Genomic DNA, 23,987 nt, shown 5'->3' on the forward strand with positions numbered 1-23,987 from the left:
TGAAAATTATGTCTCTCTAATCAAGAGCGATACAGATTTAGCAGATCCACTATTCTCAAACCTTCACCATCACATGCACATATTTCACTGATATCAGCTCCCGCTTCTATTAGCTCCTTCACTACACTCAAATAGGCACCGCTACATGCACTTGACAGTGGTTTATTAATATCACCTTGCTGATTGATAAGAGCTCCCGCTTCAATTAGCTCCTTCACTACACTCAAATGTCCATGAGAACATGCTGCTACCAGTGGTGATTCATGATCAAATTGTGGATTGATATCAGCCCCCGCTTCTAGTAGCTCCTTGACTACACTCATATGTCCACCGCTACATGCTATTGTCAGTGGTGAATAAAATAAATTGCTACCGTATTGTATGCCATATCCACCTTGTTGATTGATGTCAGCTCCGGCTTCTATTAGCTCCTTCACTACACTCATATGTCCACCCTCACATGCTGCTGTCAGTGGTGTATTATCTCCACCTTGCTGATTGATATCAGCTCCAGCTTCTATTAGCTCCTTTACTACACTCGTATGTCCACCCTCACATGCTGCTGTCAGCGGTGTATGAATCTCACCTTGTTGATTGATATCAGCTCCGGCTTCTAATAACTCCTTCACAACATTCATATATCCACCTCCACATGCAGCTATCAGTGGTGTAGAATACTCACATTGCTGATTGAAATTAGCTCCAGCTTCTAGTAGCTCATATGTCCACCCCTACATGCAGCAATCAGTGGAGTAAAATACATATGTTGTGGATTGATATCAGCTCCGGCTTCTATAAGCTCCTTCACTACACCCATATGTCCACCATAACATGCAGCTATCAGTGGTTTATCACACTTATCTTTAGGATTGATATCAGCTCCGGCTTCTATTAGCTCCTTCACTACACTCATATGTCCATCTTGACATGCTGCTGTCAGTGGTGTATGAACCGCACCTTTAGGATTGATATCAGCTCCGGCTTCTATAAGCTCCTTCACTACACTTATATGTCCACCATTACATGCTGCTGTCAGTGGTGTATTATACCCACCTTGCTGATTGATATCAGCTTTGGCTTCTAGTAGCTCCTTCACTTTACTCATATGTCCACCCTTACATGCTGCTGTCAGTGGTGTATTTCCTTGTTTGTTGTTTATCATACTTACCTTTAAGATTGATATTAGCTCCGGCTTCTATAAGGTCCTTCACTACACTCATATGTCCACCCTTACATGCGGCTATCAGTGGTGTATCATCTCCACCTTGCTTGTTGATATCAGCTCTGGCTTCTATAAGCTCATTCACAACACTTATATGTCCACCATTACATGCTGCTGTCAGTGGTGTATAAAGTTTAACTTGTTTTTGGATATGATCTATTAGCTCATCTCCAGCCTCAATTGCTGCTATCAGTGGTGTATCAAATTTACCTTGTTGATTGATATCGGCTCCAACCTCTATAAGCTTTTTCACTATACTTATATGCCCCTCTAAACATGCTGCTGTCAGTGGTGTATGAAACTTACCATGTTGATTGATCTTAGCTCCGGCTTCTATTAGCTCCTTCACTATACTCATATGTCCACCCTTACATGCTGCTGTCAGTGGTGTATCATAAAACAATTGTGGCATTTCCTTGTTTGTTGTTTGTATATAAACATACTTGACTAATACTCTTATAGTCTCTAAATTTCCACTGTAACAACTCAATAGAAATAAGCAGTTATGTTCAGAAACAAACTGTTTTTGATTTTTTGTATTACTAATGGAATTCGATAAAGATAATTTGTCTGTTTCATTATCTTTTTCAATGTTAATTCCTCTCTGTTTTCCTTCATTGATTGATTTGGAATTCCAAAATAGTTCAATCTCTGTTTCTTTGTGTAATTCAGTTTGTTTTAAAATATATTGTAGGATCTGATTGTGTCCGTAGTAAACCACCCAACTGATAACCCTCACACTGTATGTTTTTTCTTTATAATCACCCTTCTCACTCAACAACACACTCTGTCTATCCCTCTCCCAGTACCATTTTCCCGTCTTCTCACTCTCCTCACTCACACGCTCTTTTTTACTCACTACCTTAGACACATCTTTCTGTTCTGATAGAAATAGAGACTTTAACTCAGTGTAAGACTTTCTCTCTAACACCTCAATAAAAGCCTGACAAACTCTGGGATGTTTTAAAACATTATTCATAAAAACATCATACAGCTCCATATTTTCTATATCTCTGTACAAACGCTCTGCTAACATTGGATAGTGATCCTCTCTTAACCTAATACAGAGATTAATTGAATCCTGGCTTCTTTCACTACTTAATGTTTCATGCTCCTCACCACTAAATTCTTCATTCTCATCTTGTTTACATTCAACCTCTGACTCTTCTGTATCTTCCTGTACTTTCATCTTATAAGCAATGTAACTACTGCTAATATATTGCAAATCAAGATCTGGAAACTGACAACCAAAATGATATGCAAGGATTTCAAATACAGAGTCATGAATAATGGTGTACTCAGTACCACAGAGTTTTGTGTATGTCCCCTCCATAGCTGCCAATGCTTTAACAAATTTAAATGCATCCGTGTTGCTCTGAACTTCACAACATTCTAATACTTTTGATTTCATTTCCACGAAAACGTCGTTTTCGGTGTTTTGTAATATTTCTTTTGATAGTTTATTGTCATTTAACATGCACAAGACCAATGTAGCATAGCATAAACTATTTAGCATTTGCATTTTATCAAATTGTCCTAAAATACATTCAGCTGGACAGGTAAAGAACCTTCTTGCATCGTTTCTAAACTCTTCTTTTGAATATAGTTTACACAACAGAGGAAACATACCCAATGTTCCTCCCAGTAATGTAGGGGACAACAAATCTCTATCCAAGCCGTGTTTCTAAAGGATCGCTTTCTTATCTTCATCGTTCAATGCATTTTCGGAACTATGCATCTTAACTATGTTTTTTTCATTTGAGAAAAATGATTTTTAACATTCATTAAACACTGCTTCCCTACATGACATTAATACCTTTGTATTTCTATTGGGCGGATCTGAAATTCTTCTTTTATAGTCTATCAATGACTCTAACTTTTGTTTTTGCAGACCTAAAACACCTACCACATCATCAATGACAAAAACCTGTGGATGACGAGAGTCAGAATAATCTTCAATCTTCCTGATATCTATAATAGGTACAACCTCGTACTCTTCCTTCTGGAGTATCAAGGCTATGTGATGAATCGTTGCCGATTTTCCAGATCCTGGGACACCAACAAATGTCATGTAAGGTTGACTTCTGACTTGATCCAACATTGCAGGGAAACCGTGGCTTTCACTGTAAACCCCATCCTCCTCTTTCCATAGTATGACATCTTTTTCAAAAACATCTATAAAGAATTGTTACGGCAAGATATTTCATAATTTTCTTATCTTGTCAGTTATATAATTACTCGCATTTCATAGTAATTAAACGTTTTACACATGAAAAATAAGCTAATGCCTAATAAAGTATGGTGTACATGCTCGTGGTTATTATAAAGATAAGTTTTCAGGATTAAATTTGAAGAATTGCTGTAATTTATGGATTTCTGTAGAAATTTAAAAGTTTTTAGATTTGAAAATCAATTATGATTTAACCATAAATTATATTGTCACCTTAATTTTCAAAACTTTCTTATTTTAATTGATAAAGCCGATTTACATGTTGAAAATATCCATATTTTCATTAACCCCTGCTTTCACCTACCGCTAAATTATATCTTTAAAGAAATTTTCAAAATTTGATATATTTTTTTTAAATGTTTTTTTATTGTGAAAATACACATATAGAAAAGCATTCAAATTAACATGAAATAAAATAATGGGATTCCTGATTTTGTTAAACATTAAAAATAATTTAAAATACATCTACCTTGTATCATTTTATAAGTGCATTGATATTGAAACTTCTAATAAAAAACAAGATTGTAAAAAGGTAGATTACAAAAATACATTATTAAAATATAAAAAAAAAAGATAAATTTAATTATCCCACCTAAGATATTAAAATTAAAATTACTGATTGAAATTCACTTCTTTCTTAATTAATTTTTTTAGATGAAATTTAAGAACATATGATTGACATACTGACATCCAAATTATCTGAAACCGAATGTATATATGGTGAAAACTTTTAATTCAAAATTTTAGAAACATTTTCTCCTATATTGAATATTTTCATAATTGATTAAAATTGCAACACAAGTACAGTAATATTTTGTTCTAAAACTTGGGATTTACAAAATTTTTGAAGTTTTTCATATTTAAGTCTTATTTTGCAAACCAGCTTATATTGACAAATAATGATGTTTCATTAGAACACACAAAAGGTTTACAAGATTTTTTTTCCATTCTCAGGTGAAAATTTTGTGTTCATTTGGAGCTCCCACTACCATTTGTCGGTGGAGGGTTTTATTTTAAAGTAAAAGTCTTACAAGACATTTTTGACAATGGACTTATTTTATCATTGATCTTAAGATCAAGGAATCTGTATTGATTAAAGCTTTTTTCATGCCAATGATATGGAATGGCATTCCTTAAGCAAAAGGGATCAAAAAAGATACATTTTTCATACTGTCTCATAATATCAGCATGAGTAAAAAATTTAATTATTACCTAACCGAGATATCTCTAATATATAAGATTCCTTTTGTGTACTATTTTTTCCAAAACATTATTATTGATTTTAAGAACTTGAATTTGCTTCTTTAAAAATTTATTGGTTCAATAGACAAATCATTATAATTTCATCCCTGGCAAAAGAAAAAAAATTGTGGTAATGTTAAATATTATATAGCCTATGTCAAAAAATAATTATAAAATCATACATATAAAATAAGCACTTGGAATAAGATTGAAGCCTTACATCTTGCATTATTAAAAATCCTTATATATCAACCTAGTTTTAATGATTTCCCAAAATAAATTTTCATCCCATTCTTTTAATTTTTTGGCAAGATACTGAACTTTTAACCTTTGGTTTTTCAATTCCATATGAACTTAAAGACTTTAGACGAATATCATTTGGAGTGAGAGCTTTATACTATTTTAGAAATTGCTAAAGTTCAGAAACACTAAAATTTTGCCAATAAGTGTTAAGTTCCTCATTTTCCATAAATTCAAAGTTGCTTTTAATTCATCTAATTTTGTGTTTAAGTTTTTTGAGAGATCTTTTTGTTCCCCACTTGAACTAAACCAAATTCCAAGTTTAAAAAATTCACCTTTTGACCATTTTACTGGCAAGATTCCTGGTTTGAAATTTTTATTCAAAAAATCAAGAAAAAATCTAATCTTGACAAAATAATTGGATTTTTTCACAAAAATGTAAATAGTTTTCTGTTCGGATTTTTTTCTCTTCAAATATCAATTAAATTTAGGTCTTTCATGAGCAATTATATTATCCCTGTATTTGATTTCCCTTCAAATTTCCAGCCCTGTTTAACTATGGTAGGATTTTAGGTAATATAAATTTTTATAATAAAATTTTTATCACTCTCTTCATCTAAATGAATCAACAAAAATTCTAAAAATTCAACTTGTTCAAATGAGTTATCTTTTGTGTGAGCATTTAATTTATTATAAATTATATATATTAAAATATATATATATATATATATATATATATATTTATTATATTTATATATATTATATGGAAATAAAATAGCTACTCCTTTCATTCGATTCTCAATGACAAAAAAAGGATAAGTTTTCCATGTTTGTTATTTGAATGTGTTTTATGTAAATAAATATTAGGATTTTTTTTCTTTAATCCATGCAAACAAATCCTTCAAGTACCCCCTCACATTCAGAGATAAAAGATATATTTTGACAATTAAGTTTCATTTTGTTGTAGTACACCAACAAAATTCATGAAAAGAATTAAAATTGTCTATATTTTGTGTTTGCAAGTAAACATTGAAATCTTTTTTTTAAAACAGGTTTATAACAAAAACACAAAATGATACAGCGTATATACACAAAGGGGTAGTTCATTTTATATAACCTTATGTTTTAACCCAAATTGTGATTGTCCTCTCGAATCGGGTTCAATGCCGGAAATTAAAAGCATTGACAAATTTTATACTCAAAACACAACGGATCTGAAAATTCCGTATTGTTAAATATTAGAAATGGAAATGAAAATTTACTCAATTCTTGATTTAGACATTAATTTTAGATATATAATTAATGTTTAATAAATAATAATAATAAAAATAATAATAATCATTGATGAAAAAAACACCAAAAAAAAAGAAAAACTTTGTTAGTATTTGATGGAAATAAATACAATATATTACAAATACTGACCATGTTAACCGTGTTAACTATTAATATTTATGAAAATTATTCAATCTTTTATTTTGTGGTAAAACTCAATCTTTGCAAAGCTATTTGAAACTTCATTATGTTTCCCATAGAATTTTTTTTCCAAATACAGTTCAGATATAATCTTAACAAATATGAAACAAATAAATAAGTCATTTCAATCAAAGGCAAACTAAAATTGTATGATTTTATTTCCAACTGATGGCCATGAAAATTTTTGTAACACATTTTTTGGGATTTTGGTCAGGCTGTGAAACATTCACAAGCAATCAAATTGAGAAAGATTTTCATTGGGAAAATTTTAACATTTAAACTTGCATTGTGGCACATACTACACTTATAACAATAAATCTGAATGTGTTACTGCATTTCACAATAAATTAACAATATTTAATTTACATGATCATTATTTCTGAATATTTCAGTTTTCCGCGTTTATTGGTCGTTTTTCCACATTTGTAATAGAGTCTAAAGTGATCCATGGATTTTTATTCTTCTCTTTTCATAAATTTTTTCTATATCACTTGAATTTGAAAGCTGACCATTCTTAGAGGTTTTAAGTTACACCTTTAATTTAGGAAGTGCTAAAAAAGCAACTTTTATGAGATTCATTGGAACAAGTTAAGTTTCTCTTTATTTAAATGTTAATATATTGTGATTAATACAATTCAATGAAAGAATAATGACTCTTAAAAAAATCTTGAGAATCTGAAATTTATTCCTCGTTCATTTTATAAGTGTTTGGTACTGAAACTTCTGTTAGGAATCAATATTGTTCTGAAGATAACACATAAAGTTATCGGCATTCAGTTTAACAAAAAGAGGTAAATTAAGTACAATACATTGTTATAATAAAATTAATTTATCCCACCTCTAATCTGATCTGATGTTTGATCTCCTCTTATTTTGTATTGTTTTACTTAATTTTTTCATAAGTTTTTCATAATTGATTAAAATTACATATTTTGGGGGACAATTTTTTATATTTAAACTTTTCAAACCAGCGAAAAATAACGTTTGTTGTTTAATGTCTCTCTTATAATATACAATCAATCAATATACAAGAGCAAAAAAGATACATTTTATAATTTCTTATTTCTTGCACAATTCTGAAGGAAAGGAATATATGAATTCTTCTTATTATGTATTTCATAAAGTCCTTCAAGCGTATTGATACTTAAACGTTTTAAATTAAGATTCAGATTCTGAACCATTTTAAAATAATTTGTCAATCCTATTGACACCATGGGAATATAAAACAGAATGTATATACAATATGTTGTTTTAATTGAAACAAGTCAAGGTTAATTAATTTTTTGTAAAATTTGCCAATTATTATTTTAGAATTAAATAACAAACCTTTGACATTTGGAGGGATTACAGAATTTGGTTTTCTTATTTCATCTGAAAAAATAATAAAAAAGAAGACTTTTTAGGTGGCATACTGTGTATTTATGAAAATTATTCTCTTTTTTTGTGGTAAAACTCAATCTTTGCAAAGCTAGACTTCATTATTTTTTTTTCCAAATACAGTAAGATATAATCTTAACAAATATAAAACAAATAAATAAGTCATTTCAATCAAAGGCAAACTCATTGTATGATTTTATTTCCAACTAATGGCCAAAAAATACTTCAACAGATTTTTTAGGGATTTTGGTCATCGTCCACATTCACAAGCAATCAAATTGATAAAGATTTTCATTGGGCATTTTAACACTTAAACTTGCAGTGTGGAACATACTACACTTATAACAATAAATCTGAATGTGTTACTGCATTTCACAATAAATTAACAATATTTAATTTACATGATATTATTTCGATATTTCTTTGTTTATTGGCGTTTTTCCACATTTGTAATAGAGTCTTAGTATCCATGGATTTTTATTCTTTCTTTCATAAACTATACACTTGTATCAGATAGCTGACCATTCTTAGAGTTAAGTTACACCTTTAATAAAGCTAAAAGCAAGCAACACATGCATTCATTGGAACACGTTAAGTTTCTCTATTTGGGCTTTGTGATTAATACTCTATAAGAATGACTCTAAAAATCTGGAATTTCTAGTGGGATATTTAAATTTTATAATGCATTCTGTTTTTAGATATGTAATGAATTTGGTCTTTCTGCTTTCCTTCATACAAGTTTTTTTATTGCTGTAAGCAGCACCATATGGAATCATTGTTGTGTTTTAAATTTCCTTACCAGCCAATCAAATTCGAGTATTTTCAATAGAGGTATAATTATCTCTATTTTTAACCAAAGTTTTGGGCGACTGTGGAAAAAGAACTCGCTACTAAGCTCTAATTTCTTACAGAAGTGAAAATAAATTAGCTTGCATAGGCTTCGGAACCGGGGGGGGGGGGCTTAGAGCCCTCCCCTTTTTTTTCCCAAAAATATACTTAGTATAGACATAGCCCACCCCCACTATTTTTTTCCAAATATATACTTGCTATAGGCATTGAAGATATCTTCGTAGGTATAGCCCCCTCACTTACCAGATTTTTTTTTTATAGCCCCCCCCCCCCCCCCCCCAATTTGCTTCCGACGCCAATGAACTTGTCAGAATAATCCAGCCCCCTTTGATCTGATAGCACCCAACAAGCAAGCAGCTTTGAAACGGTCGGCCAATGAGGGCAATGCTTTATGCTGATGAAAATGAAGGGCAAAAAATTAAGGTTATTGAATTTAACTTCTTTAAACAAAAGCGTTATAGAAGATAGTTTTTTATCATGTTTACCCGATCCTTTCCTGGTCTTCATTTCACTTTTCATTTATTTGAGCAAACACTCACAGCATTATATTAAGGTCTAATGACATGTTCCCAAAATATATTTTTCCCCAAATATTGCTTTTAAAAAAGTTTCCGTGAAAACAAGAGGGACCTTACCAGGATATAGACTTAAGATACCAGAGAATCTTTTTAATCGATTATCATGCTAATGCGAGATTTCTTGGTCAGGATTAAAACAAATTTGAATTGGCTCTACACATTGGAATGATTGCCTATTAGGCAAACTCCTAAGTACCACAAAATAAATTTCTAAAAATTGCACATAAACCTTTTACATTAAAGTGGAAGCTTTTATTTTTTTTTGTTCATAATGAAGAAAGATTACTTTGATATATTAGCTTTTAATTTATTAATTTATTCATTATTCAATCTCGTTTTTACACAAGATTATCAAAACAAATTTGCAATTGCTGTTAAACAGAGAACAATAGACAAACATACGCTTACTGTGTATAAAGTCGTTAGACTAGTTTATCATCCTTTTTAGCTTCTTTAAAGATGTGACTAAATCGAAGAATGGTTAGCTATTTATACGCTATTAGCATATACAGTATTTCATGCAGAAAATCTAGCATGATAATTCATACATGCACATCACACATAGTATGTCTGTAATAGAGTCTTTCAATCAAAGAAAATATCATTCCCAACCCTCAAATAGATACACTAAAGTTGAAATTATTTCAAATAATTATGCATCATTATTTATTTTATACGTGTTAAAGTGTTAACACCAATTGTCACTCTACACGATTGGTTGTGGAAACCTGATTCCGGTGTTTTTTCATAATATTAGAATATCAGTTTGTGTGGAATCTGAATATCATACAATTTTAAAGAACAGTGTAATGAGCTCATAAATATGTATCAATGTTACAATGGTACTTACCAACAATTTTCAGTATTTTATTGTGATTCTCATTTCTCTCAGTTTCATTCTCTTCCAATTTTCCTGGAAGGAAAAACATATTTTAAGTAAGCATTAAGTGCAGATACAAATATGAACAGTATTAAGCTTTATTTCATATGTTAAATGTCAAACTTCGTCGTCTTAATTACGTTTCAGTCCTTGAATCATTTTTTTAGTTTCTGCATCTTCTTCAGCCTGTTTCCTCAGTTCTTCTATGTAATGGCAGTCACGGACAGGGTCCATTGTCTCATGTCTCAAAAAGTCCACCTCTCTTTCAAACTGGTTCCCATTGCTAAGGAAAGAATCAAGGTCCACAACTGCTGATCTGACAGTGGACCAGATCCTGTTGAAATCAGCGTTGGAAAGGACAGGACTAGAAGAATGTACACACTGATTTCTGGCAATACGGATTCTCTCAATGTTGGCAGAGAGAGATCGATCTGTGGGGTCTGGATCATATCCCCAGCGATTGCTGTGTGGTGGTATACCACAAATGTTTCTGAGTAGTATGTACAATAAGGAAATGTCCATATCATCATAGTTTCCTGGATAACTACTACCTCTGGGTAAAATAAGATTCATCTGTTGAGCTGTCAGACGGGGGAGATCACTCCTCTTTCGTTTGATGACGTGTGGAAATGTTGACGCTGGTACATAATGACGTAAAACATCACGTAACTCATCTGTACATGGACCCAGGAGAAGTCGACAGGCTCTACAGGCATTTGTCGTCTCCTCTGTAGACGCGTAAGAGGAAGAGGCCATAGTAATCTTCTAATGCTTTTCTGAAATGAAACAAACAATCGAAAAATTTGATAATTAACAAACAAATTAGAACTATCTTAGTAAAACTACACATTGCTCATGCACTAAGGCAACTAGTAAAATTGCTTAAATTAAAATACTCTTCACTGATTTCAGCCTGTTTGCTAGAGTACCATACTGCAAATTTACTGACTTGCTAGAATGTTATGTATGTATATTTTTTTATGTCTTTTGTTTAGTAGAAAAGATAAGACTACATCAATTCAAGAATTAAAATAATTTGTCCAAATGAACATTTAACTTTGTAGTTGCGTTACTTTATGTACACAGTGACAAACCCGCATACCATATGACATGTGACCTAAAAATACTTCCTCAATAACAAAAGATTTATAAAATTAACAATATTTTTACTCGGTGATTTGATCTAATGACCTAAAGTAAGGGTCCTATGATATCCTAGGAACAAAAAGAATCACTACAGGTTGTTGTACAAGTATGATCTTCTAAAGTTATTGCACCATTAAATTATGGAAACTCTGATCACGAAGTTTTGTGTCAGATATTCTTATTTTTTGCTACGTCAAAGTTATGACCAAAGCAAGAATTTCCTCGTGCATTTGTATTTTTTTATTATTATTTCTAAATTACCTTAGGTAGGTTTCAGATCATTTATTCATTGCAGTCGTGTCTTCAGTAAATATGTTTTCCTAGATCTTGTAGTTATTGATAGATAGAATTTAATGATATTTAACCCGGTAACATTGACAAAGATTACCATAGAGTCAATCTAATCAAAATTATATGTTAGATCCGCTCGCATACTCGCTATGCTAACATCGTTAGTGTAGCGAGTATGCGAGCTGATCTAACATCTAATTTTAATTAGGTTGACATAGAGTTGGCTTAGGGCACACTTTTGCCTGTCAAAGAAGTTATGTACAAAGCATCCTTTACAAGCATAATGACAAATCATCATTTTTATTTTCATAAATAGGTCATTATTTTTATTTTCACTTTCTAATTCTGAAAATACCAATTGAATTGATGTTTCCCAAGTTTTCCTTCCATTTTAAACTGGGTCCGGGATCCGTAAAATCTGAAAAATTAATGATTTTTTTTATTAGGAAAATCATCATACTATATACAGGTTAGGCACCCCCCAAATGGTCATTTAGCCCCCGTTTGGTGGTCAATCGCCCAAATCGGCGTCTTTTTTACCTACCAAATGGTGGTCTTTTTTAAATCCTTTTTTTTTATTAAAATAAAGCAAAAGCGCATTTTCTCAGGCATTGGGGAATTTAATTAACATATTCATCGCCCATTTAATATAATTTAGTCAATTTTCCATGTGGAATTTCTTTGGAACTTCGTAATAACGAAACCCATAATTGTTCGTGACGTCGGAACTATTTGCTCAAACATTACGAAAAATTATTTTGTTCGGTAAAAAATATATTTAAACAAGAGATGTTAGTCTAGAGAAGTAACTTTATAAATAATCTTTCAATCTGCGTCCATATAAACCTCCATATAAATCCCGTTAAACACGAGCTCCTCGTATCTTATTTGTATGGTGGGCACTTATTGCTATAATATTCATTTTTTCCTACATTTGAATGTAACATTTATTCTTTATTTTCTTTTAGGATGAAGTTACGATTTCTGTGCGACCCTTTGTGGTTTAGTATGCATATCTATGATGTATCTACTATATTTATTAAATATTTTTGAATAAAAAATTTACAAAGTGACGTTTTGCCATTATTCTTGTTTTTATTCCAAGATTATTGTTTTGGAGCGATTATTTTTTCATGAAGTCACTGCATATCGTATTTTTGTAAAAGATAAAGCCATTGCATACGAAATGAAAGCGAATTCTTACCCTTCCCCTAATTTTACTTGATGAAAATTAACACTAAACTACGCGCGAGATGGAGGGAATTTTTCTTTTTTTAAGTTAAAACACAGAAACGTTACACTTGTTTACATAGGTGACGATTTTGTCAAATATTTGAACGTCACTGTGCAAAAATGCCCGCGTTGAAATTCTGAATTTTTTTTGTTCAAAGTTTAGAAAAATATCTATATTTTATTCCCCGTGAGTTGAAATTATGCGCCATTTCACGTCATTCCAGAGAACTGAACAAAACGATTTTTCTCTCCCATTTGGTGGTTAATAAAGACGCCGATATGGGCGATTGACCACCAAACGGGGGTTAAATGACCATTTGGGAGTGTTTGCCCAACCTGATATAAGAATGTTTCCAGTAAATGAACATGAGAGAATTTCTAAAATAGTTGTTTAACAATAGATAGTAAAACTATTGTTAATCGATCATATTAACTGCTTGTTGTCAGCGATTTTCAAAATTTGAAGAAATTTAGATCCTCCAGTCGTGAATCACCATTGTTTAGATCCACCATGAAATGTTATTAATTCTTTACAGGAAGACAGTCTCTCTCTAATTAAATGGTTTTCAAATAATAAAATGAAGGCAAATCCTGAAAAATTCCAAGCAATTGCAATAGGGGCTAAAACACAAAAACAACAAATCTCTTTTGACCTGGAAAATGTTATCATCAAATGTGAAGATGAAGTTAAACTTTTAGGAATTACAATTGATTTTAAACTAAATTTTAACACTCATATTTCAGAGATATGTAAGAAGGCGGCGAGACAACTAAATGTTTTGAAACGGATTGGGAAATATCTGAATAGATTGGGAAAGCTTACTATATACCATAGTTTTATCATGTCAAATTTTAGTTATTGCCCCCTGACTTGGCACTTCTGTAGTGAGAAAAATACTCAAAAAATCGAGAAAATTCAGTTAAGAGCGCTGCGCTTTATTTATAATGATTATGAAAGCTCATATGAACAACTACTGGAAAGGTCCAAATTGCCCGCCCTAAAAATCAGAAGAATGAGATTACTGGCATTGGAAACATTTAAAATCATTAATAAAAAGAGCCCACTCTTTCTTCAAGATCTGGTCAAAGTTAAAGAAAACTCATAGAATTTTAGGCATTCTAAAGCCGCAGATATTCCCAGACCCAAAACTACGAGGTATGGAAAAGGTTCTTTCAGATATGAGGCAGCAAGGACATGGAATACACTTCCCAATGATATCCGAAATACCACATCATTTAATTTATTCAAGAACTACATATCTACCTGGTGTGGATATCAAAAATGTAACTATAGTGTATGTTAATACCAGTCCATGCTGCCTTTGTCTGAGAAGCCTTCCTAAATGTTTCTTTTGCAATCATCTAAACTTTTTGTGTGTGTATGCTTCAGGTTTTTTGGTTTCTTTTTTCTATTTTTTTTCTCTTCTGTTATTATTATTATGTTCTGTGATGTCCTTATATGTGCAAAGCACTGAATAGTTGCATGCTTTTTATGTTGCTTTCCTTGTTGTTAAACTTTCATTTCTGTCAGAGTTTGTAAATGTTATGTACTGTACTGCGCTTTATGGATGTTCTTACTTTTAACAGTCATATATTATTTATTCTTCTCAATTATTACTTTAATCAGCATGATTAGTGCTTATTTTAAAAGACTGTGATATCCATCCGTGTGCAAAACAATATATGCTGCTTCTTCTTTTTTTTTATTTTATTCTTTGTAAAAGGTGCTCCTTTACCAAACTGATATGTTTGCTGCAGGCCTGCAGCAAGTCTACAGCAAGCTTGCAGCAAACAAAAATGTTCGCAGGAAGAAAATTTTCTTGTTCGCAGATGATTGCCGCTAGCTGCGATCTTTCGGCAAACATTGCAGCAATTGCTGCAAGCTTGCAGCAAATTCGCAGGAACCCAACGTGTTTGCAGGAACATTGCAAGAAACATGCACGCCAATTTAATGTTCGCAGCAAGTTTGCAGGAAATTTCACTATTCAAATGTTTGCAGGAAGTTCGCAAGAACAGGAAACAAGTCAAATCAGCCAATGAAACGCAGATTGTACTGGGTCAACACAAAACTGGCCATTTTGAAATGTTGGAATTGAAGTTGTACACGTTTCAGTATTTTGTTAGGAATATACGAGGGTTGATCCAAAAGTAATGTCACAACTTCGATAAAATTTCTCCTAGTCGACGTAAATTAACAAAATTTTACATGATGAAAGCTATATTTATTTTAAATCAGTCCTGAAAAAATCAAATTAAAATTGTATATACTTTTCAAAATATCGACTTAAACACAAAGTGCGTTTATGGTAGTCGCCGCACCTAAATAACGTCATAAAACGGATATGCGCCGTCAGACACTCTTAAAAACGCCTTCCCATCGTTTTATTAAAACAATTTGATATTCACAAAACATTCACATATTTTTTTTTTCTTTAAGAACAATTGGCACATATTGTACACTTTATCTATAATTTAATCCTTCGTCAAAATTCTTTGAACAATACCATAAGACAAACTTAAAAGTGTCTCATGTCACTCAAACTGCCATTAATCTCTTTTAAGACAACGTCGACGCCATTGAAAGTTTCCACCCGACCTCCTATCTTTCGGTACATTTCTGTCCCCAAATGATCATTTATTTACCTATTACCTGCCCAAAATCTCTGAAATCATCTATGAACAAGTCTCTCGTTAACAATCTTTCCTCCGCGATTTTGATTTACCATCATAACTGTTTCTACTTGTGATTTCCCGATTTTGAAGGAAAAATACATAACAAATCGTTTCGGTGTTTTATTCCATTTCGACATTTCATTTCTGAAATACATCAGATATAAACAATACTGTTTATGATGAAAAAAAAAAACAATGCTGCCATTTAATTTTAAACTAAAGATTAGAAAATGTCGTAAATTTTGTCTTTTAAAATATTAGACGATTAGACGATTTTTAGATGCTTTTTTAAATGTGTTTGTCTTTTTTTATTCTAACAATATTAACTTTAAAACGTGACCTTTAGTTGTGATGCGGCGACACCCCCTACGTTTAATGTTTTAAACATCCATAAAATGAATTCAATTGAATATTATTCAATGAAATTTTCAATTTTGATTAGATTTGTGTTTATGCATCTTTTGGTGCATTATATTTGATAATATGACGCCAAATATTAAAGATATGGACACAGTGACATTACTTTTGGATCAACCCTCGTACATCGTTTTGAATGATTAAAAGTGCCAAACTCTGGATGTTCATTCTATCAATGATATCTAATTGGTAAGAAATGATTTTGATTTATTTTGATATTTGAAAGAATATTTCTTAAAAGCACGTTTGAGTAACTGGTGTAAATGCTAGGTCAAATCTAAATCAGCTTCTTATGAATTCAGTCCTCTTTTTGATATTACATATGTATAATTCTTAAAAGTATTGATGGACCCAAATCAGTTAAATGTTATCAAATTAATTAGTAAATTTGGATCACAAAAACATTCATTAAAAATTATATATAAAATTCTTAAAGTTCTGTTTATATAAAAAGCTATCATGCACTTTAATTTTAAAAAGGTGTGAAAACTTTGTCTAGGAACGTAAAGAGGGCCTATCATAACTTCATAAAGCTGCATCATTTCAGAAACATGTGGTGGATTTTCTCTAAACTTAACAGATTGAGGTCAGGACAAAGGCTTTCTGTGAACTTGCTGCTAATATTTGCAGGAAGGCAATATTTTCTGTAAGGGCTAGTATATGTGATTTTTGTTTTCTTTAGCCTTAAAGTGTAATTTTAAATGGCTTCATTTAAATTATCTTTTGTTTTACTAACAATGTATATTTTTACTAATTTTTATCCTTGTGTAAATATGTTAAAGTCGGTTAAAGAGCTTACCAGAGCTCATGTTATTTCTGTTGAATTGTATATATATGCCGACTATAAATAAAAATTATTTGACTTGACTTGACTTGATTGTTTTCCTAAAACGAAAGTAGACTTTAAAACAATATATAATTTCGATTAGCATTGTTATTGGACCTTATCTTATCCCTAACGTCATTTTGAACCCTTTTGCTGGCAGTTTATTTGCAAATTTATGAAAATATGTAAGCATTAAATGTGTCTGTACCTTCAAATGCCTGTGCAGGAAAACGAAAGTTCGCCACTATGGGCATTATTTAAATTTATTTGTTTTTCTGACACTTAAAATCTTACTTGATATTCTTTAAAGCTCTACCTTTTTCAAATGATGAAATGAATATATTGGTAGCCTATATTCCGAGATTAAATCCTACGACATATCTACTAGAGGTTCATTTTACTTCTATGGGATTTCCACTTTTTAATGCAAGATCGTAGCGGTTGCCAGTGATTTCGGCTCTCGAACAATTCACCATTTCTTTATATTAATATCAACCCCTTATTAACAAATCTACTTTTGTATTCGCATGAGGCAGAACTTTTGCAAAATCCTATGCGTGAAAAGAAGAAAGCACTTGCTGTTGCCTTCAACTCGACATTTAGATATATCGATGTATTGTCAATTAACAATTGTAATTTCCATTTTTTTTGTCAATGTTGGTGATCCTGGTGAGCTTGAAATAAAAAATACCACAGAGTCTGACACATCTGTTTCATACTTGGATATTTTACTTGAAAAAGACGTTAATGGTAATCTAACAACCAAGCTGTATGATAAACGCGATCACTTTAACTTTCCTATCGTCAATGTCCCTTACTTATGCAGCAATATACCTTTATCACCTGCATACGGTGTCTGTATATCTCACTTAATTTTATACGCAAAGGCATGTTCTACGTATGGACAATTTCTAGTTTCTGGTAAAATTCAAGCAAACATCTACTTTCATATCCGATGTATACTTGCACATTTACCTCAATGTTACTAGGATGATTCATTGAACATCCAACGTTTAAAAATAACATGCTGTTTTTATTGTCAACCATTTTTCTTCCTAGGTAACACGTTTGGATTGATTTCTGAAATAAAGAATCAATTTCAAACATTATTATATATTTACATTTCCAATAAATTTCCCCTATGATTCTTTACAAAATAAAATGCAGTATATTTTCTCATGAACTACATTAGGTATGTATCACCAATAAGCATGAATATCTCCATTGTTACGTCATAATACCGCTCTTTACGTCAAAAAGTCAAAAATATAGTGCAAACTGTTCTGTTTTAAAAATGACAGTTGAACGGCGTAAATTTATGTCAAGCCATCAGAAAAATAATGTAAATATAAGAAATGAATTTAATTTTTTGAGGATTCATGAGGTATTACAACGCCTCACGCCGGCACATTTATCATGAAGCGTTAACGCGCTTCATGAAATATGCTTGCGTGAAGCGTCGAAGTTCATAACCTCATGAATCTTCAAAAATTAAATTCATTTCTTAATTAATACTTAAAGGAACTTGGACACAGTTTCAGTTTTAAAAAAAAATAAAGTTTAATTTTTTCATTTTGTATGCTTACAAATACTTTACTAAGGTATTTCGTATGATCATCCAAAATTAAATTCCAGTTGTTGGGGTACAGAAGAGATTTAGATAATGGTAATTTCCATTCCAACGTCGATACAGGTTAGGAGAGCTTGAGATTAAAGATACCAAAGAGTCTGACACATCTGTTTCATACTTGGATATTTTACTTGAAGAAGACGTTATTGGTAATTTAACAACCGAGTTATATGATACACGTGATGACTTTAACTTTTCTATCGTCAACTTCCCTTGCTAAAGTTTATGGTTAGGCTTTCAGTCGGTAATTGAAATATTTGTCTACTCGAAAGATATCGACCGTCAATATGGGGAATCTTTTAATTTGCAAAGAGAATTTTAAGGAAAATACTTGGAAATGTAAGTGTATATTTGACAACATCTCAATACGAAGTGTCCAGTACAGCAATCTCTGTTGCAATACCTGAAGATAAGAAAGTTCAAAAGTTAATTAATAAGAATGTATAAGGTGAAGATAACGAACAGTGATCGATCTCAAAAATGATTATAAACAAAACTGTAAAGAGGATAAACACGGACCACTGGAAAATTCAACTGTGGGATCAGGTGCCAAGGAGGATTAAGCATTCCCTGTTGACCGGTCATACTCCGTTAGCATATCAACTAATGAAGTACTGGTAGATGAAACATTCGTAGACAACTTTAGTACAAAAACAAAGGCCTAACTATTGATAGGACACAAATCAGCCAAAATACGACCTACAGGACTTGAGCGAGAAGCGTTGACTTTAACAGTTGACGAATTAATTTACACTAGGACAGTGTACGGAAGCTCTCTTGCGATATAAATATTTAGCCCAATATTTGATAAAAAAAATAAAGGGCTATTTCAAAGCACAAATAAGTCGTCCTTGAAGAAAACGAAAACTGCCCTACCCTCAAATCTAGGCCTTAACATATAAGTGCCTCTAACACCATTATTATAACCACTAGAAAGGTGTTCCTGTCTATTATCAATTCTGTACCTCCGTAGATGATACAGATTCAAATGTCCAAGTAAAGGCAACTGTAAAAGTCAGTGCTTCTCGTAAAAGTCCAATAATAGGCTATATGAAATAAGGTTTTTTATTAATTTTTATGTGATATGCTATTAAAATATATAAGTTGTAATATTTTAGAAAATTATTGAAAAATATTGACTTCAAATCTGTGTCCAAGTACCTTTAACGCACTTTGAAAAAAATATATGTATGAAAATAAAAATTCTAGACTTAGATTTAAGTAATAGAGGAAATCAAATTGTAATCATTAAATCTTTTGAAAAACTTTTTTAAATTTATATGAACTCATTTAACCTCATTGAGAACAAGGAGAAGACGAGTAAAAGGTCTCCCATCCCAACTCTTTTTTTTCTTAAACATTGTACATAGCCGTCGGTAGCAAATTGAAAGTTGACCCCACAGGTAAGCCCCAATTTTTAATGCATACATGTATATAGTATGTATATCTTTGCAAAATATTTATGTGCCTACATGTAACCCCCCTTTCCGGTACTGATGCCTATGCTACACCCAAATATATGTGTTTACATAACTGGTATGACGTTGAAAACTTTCAATAAATTTAAGTTTACATAAAATGCACGCAAACTTGAAAAAAATTAAGTACAGTAAAGCATTTAAGCGAGAAAGAATTTTCAAAGTATGGAAAAATCAAAATCGCTCACTTTCACATCCTGAAGTGACCTCTTCACAGAAGAATTATCAAACAGGTTCAATTATTTATCATGCCTAAGATTTGCAGGAATATTGACAAATCTGTACACAGTTTTTCAAAGTGCGTTAATATGGTCCATATTAACGCACTTTGAAAAGAAATTTTATTTTTTCAAAGTGAGTTGACTTGGTCCCAAAATTTAACGCACTTTGAAAAATTTTTTCAAAGTGCGTAATTTTTCAAAGTGCGTTGTAACATACGAAGAACTTCAAATGCGGTTTCGTTATCTGGAATTCTGGAGGTGGTTCTGCGTTAAATCATTTCTTTTTATTTTATTTCAGTAAAATTGGTATAACTAAAATCAAGGAATCCCTACTTAATATCGCTATAAGCAGTAAATTCAACTCAAACACAATAGCTATCGAAGTATTTTATTTATGAAAGCTTGGTATTTTACAGTTTAAAACAATTTTTACAAACTGGTTTGTAGTAATTTTACTTGTTGGTGTATAATCATGAAAATTAATATGTTCTATGCAGCGAAGCATAACAATGTATTATTTCACGTAGTGTTCGACGCGTTAATTGAATGTCCTTTGTGAAGAACCATAAAATTGTTCAACTTATGTAAATCTGCAGCATAATGGTTTATAACAGTTTTTAAAGCTGTTGCTTTTTACTGGTTTCACTTTCGATTTGAGTAAATCATTTCGATCCCGATGTGATTAGGTGGCAGAGGGTAGTTTTTGGCAATCAGAACGTTTTTCTGACGGTTTCCTGAACTTTGAGCTGCTTTTATAATGTGCATTGGAAAATTTGAAATTCTCTCTACATGTTATAATGGTATGATCTAGACCCTTGAAGAATAAAAATCTTTTAGGAATAAAACATGTAAAACTTACACAAGTGAGCATTAATGATAGCACAGCGATAATCTCAATATTTCTAAGGTATATCAAGCCTATATTCACTATTTCGCCGGATCTGCAACTGCTGGCCCGTGCTTATGACCTAAGCTACATCTCAAATTGAAGAAGAACATTTGTACATACCATTACACAGCAAGATATAATGGCTCAACTACCTCGTTTTCAAGCTACAATTAATCCTATGAAATCACCCCGATTTTCTGGTGAAATACCGGAAGTGTAATTTTTGATCTAAGTTTTGTATTTCTAGTCCATATCCCATAAACAATAGTAGATACACACTAAGGTGTAGTCTCGTTCAACCAGACACTCGACCGTCTCCGCAAATCTTTGAACAGCCAGAGAGTCTCGGAAAGAGTCACATTGGCGTTTGTTACCGTTAGAGGGCACTATCTTGTTTACATTTTGATGATCTCTTCTAGAAACGAATATTATAACTTTTCTATCGTCAACAACCCTTACTTATGCAGCAATATATCTTCATCACCTGCATACGGAGTGTATATATCTCAGTTGCCTCGATACGCAAGAGCATGCTCTACGCATGAACAATTTCTAAAACGAGATAAATTATTAACAAACAAGTTCATGGAACAAGAATATCAGCAGTCTCATTTAAAATCTTCATTTCGTAAGTTCTATGGTCGATACAATGACCTTGTCAGCAAATACAATTAATCATTGAGTCAAATGCTGACTGACGTTTTTCATACCAGTTTTTAGTTCATTATTTATACACCGAATTAACGACGGATTTTTCCGTTATTTCACAATCATGACAATGAGCACAAGGCGGGTGTCCGGTCAGCAGGGGATGTTCACTCCTCCATGGCACCTGACCCACCCTTCTCCTATTTTACATTGTTTTATGGACTTTGATATTGAATACTGTTCGTAATCTCCATATCCTTCTTCTTCGTGTTTCTTCTGCTATAATGTAAGTTTGAATTAATAAACTGATCTTTAATTTTGGACAAAACACTAGTAATTACAATATAAATCAAGAAATATTTTTTCCACAGGTAGCTTCACTACTTTCACTTTTGCTTCCGTAAAAAATGCAAGACATTTCATAAAAAAACCACTTACATATAACCGGTGAACATTACCGTAAACAATAATTTTTTTTCTCTTTAACTGCTATAGCTGTTTAGACATTTAGCTGTTAAAACTTTGTTATTTTCCTGGACAATTAGGGAAATAGTTTTTGATCTTAGCATGTCTTATGGAACAGTTCAAGAGATTTTAACGAGTAAGCTTAACATGCGGCGAGTTTGTGCGAGATGGGTCCCTCGCCTCCTTCTGCCAGAGCAAATGATTGATTGATTGATTGTATATTGTTTAACGTCCCTCTTGAGAATTTTTCACTCATATGGAGACGTCACCGATGCCGGTGACGTCCTTCAAATTTAGACCTGTACTCGGCACTCAGGGCCATTTAGCAGTGAGGGTTCTTTATCGTGCCAACGCCTACCGTGACGCGGGACCTACGTTTTTAAGGTCATATCCGAAAGACCCGTGACTTTCACTTCTAGTGCCGAGCGCTTGGCGAAGGAACAGTCACTACCTTTGTTTACGTCTTAGGTATGACGCGGCGCAGCGATCGAGAATCGAACCCGGGCCTCCCGATCACGAAGCGAACGCTCTACCACTAGGCTACGTGACGCAAATGAGGTTGAGAGTGAATGTGTGCCGGTCCTACGTTAGTAGATATGAAAAAGAACAAAATTATTTCATGAATAGAATCATCAAATATGATGAAACTTGGGTACATTTCTATGAGCCAGAAAGTAAACAAAGTTCAATTTGGAAGAATCCTTCCTCGCCACCACCAATAAAAGCACGTGTAACCAAGTCAGCAGGGAAGATTTGGCTCATAGTTTTCTGTGACATCAACGGTATAATTCTATATCACATGGTACCCACCTAAAACTTCAGTTACTGGGGACTACTATGCACGGGTTATCAAATCAGATTTGATGAGGGCAGTAAAGAGAAAGCGCCCAGATCTGATAAGATCTGGATTCATTCTGCACCATGATATCGCACCTAGCCATAAAAGTCGGGGTGTAATGGACACCATGGAAACAGTTCAAACACTGGGTATAGAAAACCTAATTCATCCCCCCTACAGCCCTGATTTGACAATTTGTGACTTCTGGCAATTTTCAGTTTTGAAAGATAAACTACGGGGAGAAAAAATATGAGTCCCGGGAAGATCTTGGTACTACTGTGAACAAGGTGCTAAGGGTCATGTCATGTGATGGCTTGGATCACGTGTTTGCGCATGGGCAGACCGATGGGAAAAGTGCATAAAAGCTAGAGGGACCCACTATTGAAAAAGAATAAACTAAAAATCTCACTCTGAAAAATATTTTAAAAATTATTCAATTAGTTTGCGAACTTTTTGATCACCCCTCGTATTTGTTTAAATTGTGGAAATGTGTTCATTTCAGCCAATAAAAAACTTAACCATGATTTTGGTCAACCTCGTGTTGGTGTTACAAACGATATAGACAACAATTTGCTATCAAAGACCTCCAATAAACACTTTTAAAAATAGTTGAATATTTGTGCAATAATATAATTATTAAATACTTTAGATATCGTTTATTTCAGATTTAAAACATACTTGTTATGATAAAAAGGAGGCACACATTCTCTATACACCTTGAATAAAGGTCTCTCCCGAGACAAAAGATGTGTGTTTAAATGGTCGCCATGCTTATTTTTGGAATGGATATTCTTATCCACCCATTTTGTTGCCAAGATATGACCATTTCTGAAAAATGAACTGTTCTTATTATAAAAATTAACTCATATGGAAAGAAATATAAAACTCATAAACTTTTTTTTTAATTTTGTGACAGAACGCTACGGAGGCGGTCACGTGACCGCCAATATCACGTGATTCACGCATGCGCAGAAAGGGTGGTTGTTGTGCATTAAGATCGGGGAGAATTAATTTAAATTATAATCAACATTGAAACCAAATATTGTTTCTTTTATGGAAGCAATACAATTAGTTCGCAAACTTTTTGATCACCCTTCGTATATGCGTTTTGAATTCTGCTTTATATGATAAAAAAGAAATA

At 32.4% G+C, this 23,987-nt stretch overlaps 2 protein-coding genes across 3 annotated transcripts; both read right to left on the minus strand.

The window, feature by feature from the left end:
• Positions 1–20: 20 nt before the first annotated feature.
• LOC134244480 (ankyrin repeat domain-containing protein 17-like) lies at positions 21–1,105 on the minus strand. The gene is made up of 3 exons (XM_062726747.1): positions 953–1,105; positions 461–731; positions 21–340 (listed from the first exon to the last, which is right to left on the minus strand). The coding sequence occupies exons 1-3, from the start codon at positions 1,103–1,105 to the stop codon at positions 21–23; spliced, it is 744 nt and encodes a 247-aa protein (XP_062582731.1).
• Positions 1,106–2,993: 1,888 nt separating this feature from the next.
• On the minus strand, positions 2,994–17,101 carry LOC134244485 (uncharacterized). 2 transcript variants are annotated; one of them, XM_062726751.1, is made up of 6 exons: positions 16,972–17,101; positions 11,884–11,946; positions 10,232–10,867; positions 10,062–10,124; positions 7,734–7,778; positions 2,994–3,397 (listed from the first exon to the last, which is right to left on the minus strand). In XM_062726751.1, exons 3-6 carry the CDS (start codon positions 10,845–10,847, stop codon positions 2,997–2,999), a joined length of 1,125 nt encoding a protein of 374 aa, XP_062582735.1. In that variant the 5' UTR covers positions 10,848–10,867; positions 11,884–11,946; positions 16,972–17,101; the 3' UTR covers positions 2,994–2,996. The 2 variants fall into 2 exon arrangements, with proteins under 2 accessions (XP_062582735.1, XP_062582736.1); XM_062726752.1 differs by lacking the exon at positions 7,734–7,778.
• Between the last annotated feature and the right edge of the window lie 6,886 nt (positions 17,102–23,987).

The sequence above is a fragment of the Saccostrea cucullata genome, unplaced genomic scaffold, assembly GCF_032062105.1.
Source record: "Saccostrea cucullata isolate Sc308-1 unplaced genomic scaffold, CSIRO_AGI_Scuc_v1 ctg5447, whole genome shotgun sequence".
NCBI lineage: Eukaryota > Metazoa > Mollusca > Bivalvia > Ostreida > Ostreidae > Saccostrea > Saccostrea cuccullata.